The 13602-nt window shown below is 41.2% G+C and overlaps 1 protein-coding gene across 1 annotated transcript; it reads right to left on the minus strand.

Moving 5' to 3' along the window:
- Positions 1 to 224: 224 nt before the first annotated feature.
- Positions 225 to 6734, minus strand: LOC107115719 (vomeronasal type-2 receptor 26-like). Its single transcript, XM_015417477.1, has 4 exons — positions 6480 to 6734; positions 4007 to 4234; positions 2672 to 2798; positions 225 to 1132 (listed from the first exon to the last, which is right to left on the minus strand). Exons 1-4 carry the CDS (start codon positions 6732 to 6734, stop codon positions 225 to 227), a joined length of 1518 nt encoding a protein of 505 aa, XP_015272963.1.
- Positions 6735 to 13602: the final 6868 nt, after the last annotated feature.

A 13602-nucleotide genomic window follows, 5' to 3' on the forward strand; every position in this document is an offset into this window, starting at 1 on the left:
CTGCCTATTCATTCCAGCAGTTTCAGGGTTTTTTAACCCTTCTTTAAAATGGCTGCTACTTCTCTAGCCTCTACATATCTTTATCTTCTTCTTCTCATCTCCATTCCCATTGATCAAAATATATCCTTTTTATTTCACACAGTCAGTGTAGGGCTTTTTGAGAATTACTGTGAAACAGCTTCATAAGGAAGAAGTTTAAGAATCAATGTACAAAAACCAGTAGATTATTTTAATTTTTTTCTGTTTATGAACTGCTCTCTGTTGTTCAGGTCAGGCCTCAGAATAATGATGTAGCACTTAGGGGAAAAAATACACCCTAGTAAGCCAGCACTAGATGATAAAATGGAAAAGATCTCCACAGCTACTGTGTATTTTCCCCTGGTGCTCAAGTAAGTTGGAATAAAGGTCAGCCAAACACTGCAAAAGACCAGCATGCTGAATGTGATAAATCTGGCTTCATTGAAAATGTCGGGTAACTTCCTGGCCAAGAAAGCCACAGTGAAACTGACAAAGGCCATGAAGCCCATATAAATCAAGACACAATAGAACATGGTAGCTGAGCCCTCATTACATTCCAGTATGATTTTTCCATTCAGAGAGTGCATATCTCTATCTGGGAATGGAGCAGAAGTACTTAGCCAAAGAGTACAAATACCAATCTGAATAAAGGAGCAAGAAAGTACTATTAAATATGCCAGTCTTTGTCCCAACCATTTCCTAATTTTAGATGCTGGTTTGATAGCCATGAATGCCAAAACCACAGTGATAGTTTTCGCCAACACACTGGAAAGGGCTAGAGAGAATATGATCCCAAATGTTGGCTGGCGGAGAAGGCAGGTTACCTTCACAGGCTGTCCAATGAATAGCAAGGAGCACAGGAAGCAAAGAAGGAGAGAAATAAGGAGAATGTAGGTGAGACTCCTATTGTTGGCTTTGACTATAGCAGTTTCCCGGTACTTCATGAATGTTCCAAGCACAAAAACTGTGATCAGAGAGAAACCAATAGCCAGTATAGCTAAGATGATTCCTAATGGTTCTTTGTAAGAGAGATAGGTAATAACTTTCAGTATGCATTGAGCTTGGTCTTTGTTCGGGTAGCGATCTTCTGGACATTTGACACAGGCATCCATGTCTGGAAAAAAATAAAACCTCTTCAGGGCTGGGATCCAATCAGATTTTCCACTGGTGTAAAAGGGAGGAGGGGTCCCATATGACAATCCCAAAATGCTATGATAGCCGAAATCATGGGCCCTCTGTGAACAATGGCCAGAAGATATAGGGCTGTACTATGGAGCAGAATTGGGTGAGGCTGAGTGAAACAAATGACTGTATCATAAGAACATAAGAGAAGCCAATGTTGGATCAGGCCAATGGCCCATCCAGTTCAACATTCTGTCACACAGTGGCCAAAAATACCAGGTGCCATCAGGAGGTCCATCAGTGGGGCCAGGACATTAGAAGCCATCCCACTGTTGCCCACTCAAGCACCAGGAATACAGATTGTCACTAGTCCCAGACTGAGAGTTCCTATCTATACCTTGTGGCTAATAGCCACTGATGGACCTCTGCTCCATATGTTTATCCAATTCCCCCTTGAAGTTGTCCATGCTTGTAGCCACCACCACCTCCTATGGCAGTGAATTCCATGTGTTAATCACTCTTTGGGTTAAGAAGTACTTCCTTTTATCTGTTCTTTTATTCTACAAGGGTTTTATTTAAAGAGGTGCCAGAACTCTCAAGAGGAAAATGTTTTTGACCTGTATACTGCAAACTCATGAACTTTTAAACATTTTAAAAAGAATTTTGTCAAAGAGGTTCTGGAATTCTGTTCTGGCGCATTCCCTCAGAAAAGAAGCCCTGGATCCTACTGTAAAGACATAGTTTCTGAAGACCTTTTCAACCTATGACTCATAGATCTCATGGATCACCTCTTCTGTAGGAACCTAAACTCAGTCTTACATCACTACAACATTGTAGCATGGCCCACATTTTGCAGAATATGTACTTCTTCCATGAGGTGCTTTTTGTCTCTGGCATTGACCCTGTAGCATGGAATGCTGGAGTAGAAGCATATAGTGGTTGTGGCACTCCAATTGACCTTGTTTTGTGGGACTAGTTTTCTTGACAATATCTGTAATTACATCTCTGCCATGGCTGCAATCTGTGCAACTTTTTTTTTGGCAGTATAATATTTCTTCTCCTATTGTTCTAATATTTCTATTGTTGCACTCTGTAAGCAACTGCTAATCCTTGAAAGGTTACCTTGAGCATAGAAGAAGGTGTGGTCTAAATGTCCAAATGAATTCATTCAGTACATAGACATTTAAATATTTGCATATGGAATGGAGATGAGTATGTCTGAATGATAGAATCAACATTGTTTTTTGCATTGGGAGGAGTGCATTTGCTTACAAACTGATGTTATGCACTGAGTGATGAGTTTAAGAAATGGCAGAACATTTCATAAAGCAACAAGGGGAACCAATAAATAAAAGATTTCCTGATTCCTACCTTATCTTAGATTGCATAAAACACCTTGATTTTGCTATACACATTTTCAGAAATGAGTGAGCTCTGTATACATTAAGCTTCCTACCACTCTGTATTATTCATCTTGTTGACTGTGTGTCTGTTACGGCACATACTTGATATTTATCTTTGTCTGTCTTACCATTCTGCTCAGAGAACATTCCTTCTGGACATGGAGCACAGTCATAGCAACAGAATGTTTCACCTTCCTTCTTTTTCATGCTGTAGCCAGGATGGCAGTTGTCATTGCAAACCGAACGTGGCAGTACCTGTCAGTAAATGCATACAAAAAGTAGCAAGGAAGTGTAGCCAGTCTAAAGGAAGCAAACCATGACTTGGAAATGTAACACCCAAGAGAACACAGTGCTCTCCTTTTACACATCAGGCTATTGTGTTTTTCCTTACTGTTCCCAAAAACCAGGTGGTGTATGTGATAATTAAGACATACATAGGGCAAATCTCCTTTATTCTGGTTTCAGAAACAGACTGGTGAAAAATGCTATAGCCAGCTAAATAATTGTGGCGAGCAACACAATGTTCTGCTGCACTTATATCTAGAAGGTGTAAATACCGAGACACCAAAAGTTTGATTTGAGAAATCTCATCATAAAATAACTGAGATACAGTGACAGTCTATTCCACTGAAAGTTAGTTAGAAATGGCTGTTGTGCAATGAAGTGTGGAATTTAGAAATTTACTGTGATGTTCACTTGGGCAATGGGAGTATATGGCTGAAGGAGAAAGCACATCTCTCCCCAACGGATTTGTACATCCTTACCAACAAGAAAAGGGAATAATCAGAATGGGATTGATGGAGGAGAGGAATTCCTACCCAAAATTGAAGGTTGTCCCAAGTTTTCATACAAAAATCTGACATATGTTGTGAATACAGAGGAGCAGAAAATAGGGGGTTGGCTGATGGGAGGAAAGAACAGAAGAAAGTAGAAAAGGAGACTGCCGTGTAGGGCTGCCAGGTCCCCCTGGGGGCAGGGGTTTGCCTGCTCTAAGGGCACCTGACCTGCTGGCCCAGATCTGGCTGCTGGGGGGAACTCCGCCCCAAAGTGCCTGAATTCGGCCGATGTGCCTGGCATGATGACGTCACCCGGAGGTGATGTCATCATGCTGGGTATGTCGTTGGGGGATGCTCTAGTGCTCAGACTTAAAACTGTATGGTACCATAGAGTTTTAAGCCCGAACACTAGAGCATCCCTTGATGATGCACCTAGCGTGATGCCATCACATCACCCTTGCTGGGTGCCAGGTAGGGGCCTGGCAACCCTACTGCCAGGGAAGGCAAAGAGGAAATAGTGGGGGAGGGATGCATGAAAAAATGAGATGCCCTTGCTTGTAAATATCTAATTTGGAATTGAAAATGAGATGCCCTTCTCAAGACTTTGACGATCCCTTGCTTGTAAATATCTAATTTGGAATTTTTCCAGTTCATTTATAGATCGGAGCATCTGCCTCTTCAACTCACTTGATTAAAACTTCTGTGCCACACAATTAGATCATTGTTAATGGTTAGTTCTTGGCCTTGAGGAGTCGGAGGGTTCAGTTTTCCCACTTTTATTCTAGCAAAAGAATCATTGGGGAAAGTTACCCAGTTGATAATATCAAATCCTTCCACTAATTCTCCATTTTCATTCAAATGCACCATTTCTCCAGCACTGTTGTTAAAAGAAATGCCCTTCAGAAAATGATGGAGCTGCATTGTAAATGAAATGAAAAAAGTAATGAGAGTTACAGATAATGAGATGTTGAAGCATTTGCCTTGCAATTTAGCGTAACCCGGTTTATCTAAGATTGTATACAGCAATTCTGCCTTCCAGTACAAAGAACATTATTTAAATAAGGCAATAAACGATAGTATCATAGAATCATAGAATTGGAAGGGACCTCCATGGTCATCTAGTCCAACTTGTTCTCACCGATTCTGATCTAGTTACTCCTGTACCAGATAGTTTATACAGTAAATTTATTTTGTCAGAACCATGTTATGTTTAAGCACCAGGTAGATAGCCAAGTATGGAAAAATGACGGGCAGGAGTGAGATCCCTACATGGGGATCAGATAATTTATCCAAATAAAAGCAGAGTAAGCCACATGATTTAGGGAAGGCTGCATGTTATAGCTCAATCTCATTAGATCTCAGAAGCTAAGCATGGTCAGTACTTGGATGGGAGATCGCTAAGATTATCTTGATTTCAGTAATGTAGTGGCCTCTCCTTCTTTGGAGGTTTTGAAACAGAGGCTAGATGGCCATCTGAAAGCATTGCTTAGTCTGTGAACTTAGGCAGGAGGGGGAGGGCAAGAAGGGTTGCACCAGTGTTTAGTTCTTGTGACCCTTTCTTACACACCCAGGAAAATGCTGATTGCCACTTTGGGGTCTGGAAACAATTTTTCTCCAGGCCAGTTTGGCTGGAGATCCTGGAGGTCTTCTGTTATCTTCTGGGCATGGAACAGGGGTCGGTGGGGGTAGGGGTGGGGGTGGGGAAGTAGTTGTGAATTTCCTGCATTTTGTAGGGGGTTGGACTAGATGAGCCTGAATGTTCCTTCCAACTCTATGATTCTATGATTCTAAGAGAGACTTCATAGGAAGGCAATAGCAAACCACCTCTGCTTCTCACTTACTTTGAAAGCCCCTTTTTATTTTTATAACTTTTTTATTATTTTCCGTCTACAAACACTAAACACTACAAACACTAAGACACTACATACACTTAAACACTAAATTAAAACTTAAGCTACACAAGGATCATACAATATGAGTAACCTTTAGCTTAAACAAAGTTCCCTCTATAGAAAATTAATAGGAATAGCGCAATTTCTTAAAGCTTCTATTACACACTGGTATTTACGTACTTAAATCAGGTATGTACAGCTTAAACAATTAAACTTTCAAGCTTATATGGTTGTCCTATTTCTTATTCTTTCCCCTATATTTCTTCTTATCATTGGATTTTCAGGAGTTTTGGGGTGGCAGCCCCTTAGGGTTGCCAAGTCGGAATTTCACCGGAGTGGGGGAGTCCCGGTTGGCGGCTGGAACACGTGCGCGTGCGCTGCATCCACGACACCCGGAAGTGATGCAACCACGCCGGGCACACTGGGGGCAGGGCCACGACCATCTGAGGGAAAACCATAGAGTTTTCCCTCGGATGACTGTGGCCTTGCCCCCAGCATGCCCGGCGTGGTCGCGTCACTTCCAGGTGATGCGCACGTCGGGGTGGGGCCCGATCCACCGGAGGCAGAGAACGGGCCTCTGGGGTGGGGGTTTCCCCGCCCCCCGGGGGGACTTGGGAAGCCTATAACAACTTCAATCAAAATTTGGGATCTTAAAAAGCTTCTGGAGTACTGCACACTGTATGCGAACTTCCCATCCCATATGTGCTGCCTTCTTCTTCCTCTGTTATTATTTTAACACTCGCTGGCCTTTGTTGCTGTTCCAAAAACAATTTCCCTTTTATGACAGAGTCAATCTTAGTGGGTTGCAACTATATGGCACTTATGCACAGAAGCAGCAAAAGTTAGGCAGAAATATTGTATATAGAATGGTCACATCACTAAATGTATATTTATATTAGGTTTCCGATGCATGTCATATTGTTTACAGTAGTTTGATTATGATTCTTGCATTCATACTTTCATAGAATCATAGAGCTGGAAGAGAACTCCAGGTCCTCTAGTTCAATCTCCTGCATAATGCAGGAAATTTACAAATACCTCCCTCCCCAGTGATCCTTGTTCCATGCCCAGAAGATGACAAAAAAAACCACCAGGATCCCCATCCAAACTGGCCTGGAGAAAATTTGCTTCCTGCGCTTCACTTAAGATTTCCTTCAGATTCTCACCCTTCTGCTCAGGGACCCCTTGAAGTCTCAGAACAGAAGCTTTTTTTCCATTTGGAGTCTTAAAAGCTGTTCTTTGTCAGAGATACTCTCTTTCTCCATTACCTCCAGTATTTGCTTAATTGCTTTTGTCTTGGCTTCAAACTTTTTCTCAGATTTTGCTGTCTCCTCTGTTTTCATATTGGTCTCTTTCAATTCTTTTTGAAGTGCTTCAAAGTTGTTATTGAGGTTGGTCATCTGATCCAACAGAGGGTGCAATGCTGTAGCCAATATGTTGGGAAAGTTGGCATTTACTTCCGGTTTAGCAGCCAGAAGTGCTGATCTTGCAGTTCCAGGAGAGTGCTTCATTCTCGTCGCCATCTTTTCTTCCCAATTAGTTATTATTTACACTTCAGGGAAAGTTTTTTAAAGTCAGCGAAAGTTTGTTTATAGAGTCGCTTTAGATAGATCTGCACTTTACTTGATTTAATCCAAAAACGCCATTGCTCTTGGTCCTGAATATCACTTAACAAGTTCATTTAGAGTTAGTGGGGGGGCAGACTCCCTCCCCCTCCTTCATTACAAATTGGGATTTCGGATGACCACTTAACCCCCTATCCAGTTGATGAAAAGTAACACGCTTCATTCCACGCCGGCTGCAGAGGTAGGGAGAGCTTTGTAAATGTGCTGGATCACTTGTTCGCTCGTCTGGTGTATGCCTCTTGATTCCATCATGGCACCACAGCAGTCGGACATATCGGGGCAAAGAGGTGCCTCAATCCCTTGGCTGCGGCCTCGAGAGAGGCACCTTTCACACTCCAGGCTGAGGGCCCCCTCCAAGGGCCCCGGGGGGTCCAAAATAATCCAGCACCCCTCCAGTCCACCGCGTCATGGGCCACCCTCATCAGAGCATCTTAGGAGCACACCCGCCATATGAATCACTGAAACTGGAAGTCCACTTTGAAAGCCCCTTGGTGGAATCACCATTTGTGGGTTGCAGCTATATGGCACTTATGCATAGAAGCAGCAAAGGTTAGGCAGAAATATTGTATATATAATGGTCACATCACTAAATGTATATTTATATTAAGTTTTCGATGCATGTCATATTGTTTACAGTAGTTTGATTATGATTCTTGCATTCATACTTTCACAGAATCATAGAGCTGGAAGGGAACTCCAGGGTCATCTAGTTCAATCTCCTGCACAATGCAGGAAATTTACAAATACCTCCCTCCCCAGTGATCCTTGTTCCATGCCTAGAAGATGACAAAAAAACCACCAGGATCCCCATCCAAACTGGCCTGGAGAAAATTTGCTTCCTGACTTTGCAATGTTATATCCCTCATATGTGACATGCATTGATATTCTGGATTGAGAAACAATTTCCTTTTCTTCTGTTATCCTTTCAGTCAGTTTTTCAGTCTATGGTAGGTTTTCAACCCAGTGGGAATCAGACAAGATTGAGCATTTATTGAAAAGGCACTACTTTCTCTTTGATATTGGAGGACTGCAGCTGCACTTATTTCATTTTGAATCCCTCATGTCCTTTTCAAGAACAAACGGGATACATTGCTGGATAGGTCACCCATGAGAAACTTACTTTTACTTATTACAAAGATGCAACTGCCATTCAGTATGTGGCTTGCAGTGACTAAAGAATCATCAAGGGACATATTAACACAGAACAACATGTCCCATTTTGAATATGTATCTGAACTCTTATTGGACAGAACCAACTCTGACCTAGGGGTGAATTAGTACTCAGTTACATTTTACAGGCAGAATACAGACCAGAATAGTTGTTGAATTTTTCCTATTAGGACGTTGCCATTTTCCTATTAGGACACTGCCAATTGTCAATTGTACAGTAGTAGACAATTCCCTCCCAAAGAACAGCATGGGATACATTACTGGATAGGTCACCCATGAGAAACCTACTTTTACTTTTTACAAAAATGCAACTGCCATTCAGTATGTGGTTTGCAGTGACTAAAGAATCATCAAGGGACATGTTAACACAGAATAAAATGTCCCATTTTGAATATGTATCTGAACTCTTATTGGACAGAACCAACTCTGACCTAGGGGTGAATTAGTACTCCTCAGTTACATTTTACAGGCAGAATACTGACCAGAATAGTTGTTGCATTTTTCCTATTAGGACGTTGCCAATTGTCAATTGTACAATAGTAGACAATTCCCTCCCAAAGAACAGCCAGTGACCACTTACAGTTTGATTTCTGTAAAGTAAAAAAACCACCTGGGGTGAAAAGTTACCCTGTTTTCAGTTAGTTTTTATACCCCGTGATATTTATTACCCAGGAAGCCTTTAAAAGCAAACTGCAGAGATACTGCCGTCCATGACAACATGAATAAACTTCCGGAAATGCTGTTCACTGTTTACCTCACCACATGTATTAACCCATATGTTCATGGGGCATAATAAAAAAGCCCCAAGGATCCTATGCTGTACAAATTATTAATTGTAGACATTTTCCTGTCAGATTCATGAGTATTTATGTTATCAGTGGCTTAGGCTCAAAACATAGATTTCATTGCTTTATTTTTTTAAAAAAATAATCTTGGAGACAAAGCATACTGGTGTGGAAATTATCTTGAAAGCATACTGATGTGAGTTATTAAGAATACAAAAGGGGAAAGTTGAATCTGCACAAAACTAATATTTAATCTCATGTCAAAGTAGGTTTCCATGTTCTGGATGCTTGAGTACTGTGAAATGTAACAGCCTCTGATACGAGAAACAAACAAATGGGACATTTTTTGCATGAGATACATAGGGAATTTGGCTCAGGGTTGAAATATATCACAAAAGGCAATATGTGTACATCGACAAAGCATACTGGTGTGAGTTATTAAGAATACAAAACGGGAAAGTTGAATCTGCCCAAAACTAATATTTAATCTCATGTCAAAGTAGGTTTCCATGTTCTGGATGCTTGAGTACTGTGAAATGTAACAGCCTCTGATACGAGAAACAAACAAATGGGACATTTTTTGCATGAGATACATAGGGAATTTGGCTCAGGGTTGAAATATATCACAAAAGGCAATATGTGTACATCCCCCCACCCCAAAAAACAGTTAGAAGATTGGGGAAGAATTGTGTCTAGAGATATACTTACCTGCCATGGTTGCACATTCTGAAATCCCTGCCTTTCTCCTAACAGTCTTCTGTGTCTGGATCTGTATATGTACATGGCATGCAATGCATGTGCCACAGCATAAGCAGCATTGTAGACACTGTAGCTATGGCCAGTCATGGACATTTCAAACACCATCCCAGGAAGACTCTCCAGCTTCTCCATCCCAGTGCAGGTTCCAGTGTTCTCTTCAAGCCCATCAGAAATGTTCAGTGCACACCCAAATGCATGCTCCCAGAATGCCTGGATAAAACCATCTCCTTTTGACCAAGATGGTCTTACCGTCTGTAGAAATTTTTGGAATCCTGGCGGCTGATTAGAGTGAACTGCGAAGGATATGGCACCATGGAAGATTCCTATCAACTGGGTGATTAGAACGGAAAATGTCTCAAAATCCCATTGAGATGTAACGACCCAGACTTTACCTACCATAAGCAATTGGGACATTTCTGTATTATGCAGCAACATTCTTAAAAGGAACATGGATGAGGTCTCTCCATATGTAAAATATACATTGGCTTTGCTTTCAAGGAGAATGGAAAACTGTTTCTCCAATGTCATCAGAGTCTCTATTAGATCACCAATGTAAGTTCTTTTGGGTGTTTTTAGCATGAAGGAATAACAGATCCTGTTTTGTGTAAGCAAAGGGATCACGGCTTGCAGAAAACGGTCTCCATTGTTGTCATCCACAGCCATAAGCCCAATCCATGCCCATCTGAAATGGTGAAGTAAACGTACAATGCCCATGTACTGATAGACCTCATTTGGAACCATCTGGTACAAGGAAGGGAATAGCATTTTGCTCTCCTGCACTGTGGGAAATGATCCAAAAGTGAACTGAAAGAAAACATGTAGACATTTTTCAGGCATATTACTACAGGACCTTCCTTTGGTTACCATATGTGAAATCTCCATATGACCGTATATAAGGGCCTACCTGTGGGATGTTGTAGAGGGATAAAATAGTAGCTACATTGACAGATGTTTCAGAACAAAGCCCTGCAATGACAGCAACAAGATTGTTTTTGAAATCACACTTGAAATTGGGGACAAACCTCTGCTGTGTGGAAAGCAGATTCAGGGTGGCCTTATATGTCATCTTTGTAAGATAGTAGCTGTTGAGGATGTGAAAACCCAAAGTTACATTTGGCAAGATGTCAGAATTTTCATTGATCTCCTTTACAGCAAATATCAAAGCCAAGACATATTGATAATGCTTTGGCACTGACCTGAAATGAGAATGAACAGCTGGTTAGTGCATGACCAAAACAACAAATAATTATTTTGTAAGTTTCATTGGAATGTTAACTTGGCAAAAAAGCAAGTCAGACTGTTTTTATGCCTGACCTATCCATTTTTAACATTTAAAAAGTACTAGGGTGTAGGTTCCAAACCATTTAGCAATATGCAGTTCTTTTTGTCATGAGCAAATTCTCTCTGTCTTGATTGCTGCTCTAAAATTACAAGAAGCAACATTTAACCATCAAAAGGGTTGAAGTTTTTATTATGAATTTTTGTTGCATCACCATAGTTTTTTGGGTATGTGAAAAAAGTGTTACATGGTTGGTGGAGGCAATTATATTTTCAGAGCAATCCTAAGCAGGGGGTCAACAGTGGGAGGGCATCTAATGTCCTGTGTTAACCTGGCAAAAAAGCAAGTCAGGCTGTTTTTATGCATGACCTATCCTTTCATCTAGGACATTTTAACATTTAAAAGTACTAGGGTGCAGTTATTTTTGTCATGTGCAAATTCTCTCTGTCTTGATTGCTGCTCTAAAATTACAAGAAGCAACATTTATCCATCAAAAGGGTTGAAGTTTTTATTATGAATTTTTGTTGCATCACCATAGTTTTTTGGGTATGTGAAAAAGTGTTAAATGGTTGGTGGAGGCAATTATACTTTCAGAGCAATCCTAAGCAGGGGGTCAACAGTGGGAGGGCTTCTGATGTCCTGGCCCCACTGGTGGACATTCTGATGGCACCTGGTATTTTTGGCCACTGTGTGACAGAGTGTTGGACTGGATGTGTCTTCGGCCTGATCCAACATTGGCGTCTCTTATGTTCTTACTTGGATTGGTTTCATGTTATTGATCTACTGTTGGTAAATTGATACATACATACATATATGTGTGTGTGTGTATTCATTGTATTTTAAATGTTTTTTGAGGTTGTACATCGCCCACATCCTGCTTGCAGCATGGCCGATTCATAAGTCCAATAAAATAAATATATAATTTTTTTTTCAGAAATAAGACAATCTTATTCAATGGCATTTATTCCCACGGAAGTTGGTCATAAGATTTCAGCCTCTGTCTCATATCTCTAGAGGTCTAACTTGGTTGTTGTTGTTCAGTCACACAGTTGAGTCCGACTCTTAGCAACTAACTGGGTCGACTCAAAAGGCTCATCAGCTTATGTCTGCTCTTACACTTAGACGTTTGGGGTAGGATTACCAATTCTGGGGTGGAAATCCATGGAGATTTAGGAGTGGAGCCTGGGGAGACAGGGTTTGAGGAAGGGAAGGTCCTCAGTGGGGTACAATGCCATACCGATGTTTTTTTCTAGAAATAAGACAATGTTATTCAATGGCATTTATTCCCACGAAAGTTGGTCATAAGATTTTAGCCTCTGTCTCATATCTCTAGAGGTCTAACTTGGTTGTTGTTGTTCAGTCACACAGTTGAGTCCGACTCTTAGCAACTAACTGGGTTGACTCAAATGGCTCATCAGCTTATGTCCGCTCTTACACTTAAACATTTGGGGTAGGATTACCAATTCAGGGGTGGAAATCCATGCAGATTTAGGAGTGGAGCCTGGGGAGACAGGGTTTGAGGAAGGGAAGGTCCTCAGTGGGGTACAATGCCATACCCTCCAAAGCAACCATTTTCTCTGTCATCGGGAGCTGAGCTGTAATTAGTTCCACAGCAACCTGCCTACATGGAGAGACTGAGTCCCTTCTTCACAGTATGTTCTTTGCAAACAGAAATCATATGGCAGTGGAAAGTGCAATCAAATCACAGCTGACCCCACAGGATTTTCAAGGCAAGGGACAAACAGAGGTGGTTTGGCATTGCCTGCCTGTATGCAGTATCTCTTGACATCCCTGCTGGTCTCCTATCGAAGAACTAAGCAGGGCTGACCCTGCCTAGCACCCAAGATTTAATGAGACCAGGCTTACCTGGGCTACCCAGGTCAGGGTAGAAACAATATACCCCATTCACAGGCCCTTGTAAGGATTATGGACTTTCTAGAGCTTTAAAAAAAACCCACCTGTGTGCCTTGAAAGGCTTAAGTGTTTGATAGTGCACAATATATGTATTTAAAGTAAATGAAATAAATATACTATTCCTAATTGGTTAAAATATATCCTCCTATATTATGCTTGTTCAGCCATGCCATATTACATATGCAGATTGTTGAGAACTTTTGTGTCAGCAACTATAATGGAACACACAGTAGAGCAGGGTCATTTCAAGCCACCCAAAATGAAGCAAGAGAATAACATAGGGGACGTGCCTTCAGAGAAGGCATTGCAAATGGAAAGTACATAACAGATCCCAACAAGAGTCAGGAAATTCATGTTCATTTAACAGGATATACCCAAACATTGTATGTTGCCTGAAGGATAACTAGCACATTATTTTAAGATACACATGCACATACACGTACAACGTAAGATACTGCAGGCATCAACTTAGACTGAAAAGAAAGTGTTCCAACATAACGACATACTGGCTCTTGTGAATGTGTGCCTCACATGCAGAATGCCATGTATCTAATCATCTGTGGGGTGGTTCTGTTCTAGCCTCCAATCCCAGTTCCAAATGTGGAGGTTCCCAGGAAAATCCTGGGGGCAAAGTGCTGGTCTGTTCTGGGAGTCAATTTATCAGCAAAAATTGTCAATCCCTTTTCTGACAATAGATATGTCATTCTGAAAAAGGAATGGGGATTTTTCCCAGTGAAACTATTTCAAATACTCTGTTACTGGTTCGTTCATATCATAGAGAGAGAAAGGAAGAAAAGGGGGGGGGGAGAGAAATCCTTACATAGGTTCTCTATTCAAAATCTCTTCAGGATGTTACAGG

The sequence above is a fragment of the Gekko japonicus genome, unplaced genomic scaffold, assembly GCF_001447785.1.
Source record: "Gekko japonicus isolate JY-2015 unplaced genomic scaffold, Gekko_japonicus_V1.1 scaffold3539, whole genome shotgun sequence".
Classification (NCBI taxonomy): domain Eukaryota; kingdom Metazoa; phylum Chordata; class Lepidosauria; order Squamata; family Gekkonidae; genus Gekko; species Gekko japonicus.

Coding starts and splice junctions, on each gene's coding strand:
- LOC107115719 (XM_015417477.1), bottom strand. CDS start 6,734: ATGGCGACGAGAATGAAGCACTCTCCTGGAACTGCAAGATCAGCACTT. Junction 2,799..4,006: donor GGCACAGAAGTTTTAATCAA/GTGAGTTGAAGA, acceptor ATTTACTGACAG/GTACTGCCACGTTCGGTTTG. Junction 1,133..2,671: donor AATGTTCTCTGAGCAGAATG/GTAAGACAGACA, acceptor ATTTTTTTCCAG/ACATGGATGCCTGTGTCAAA.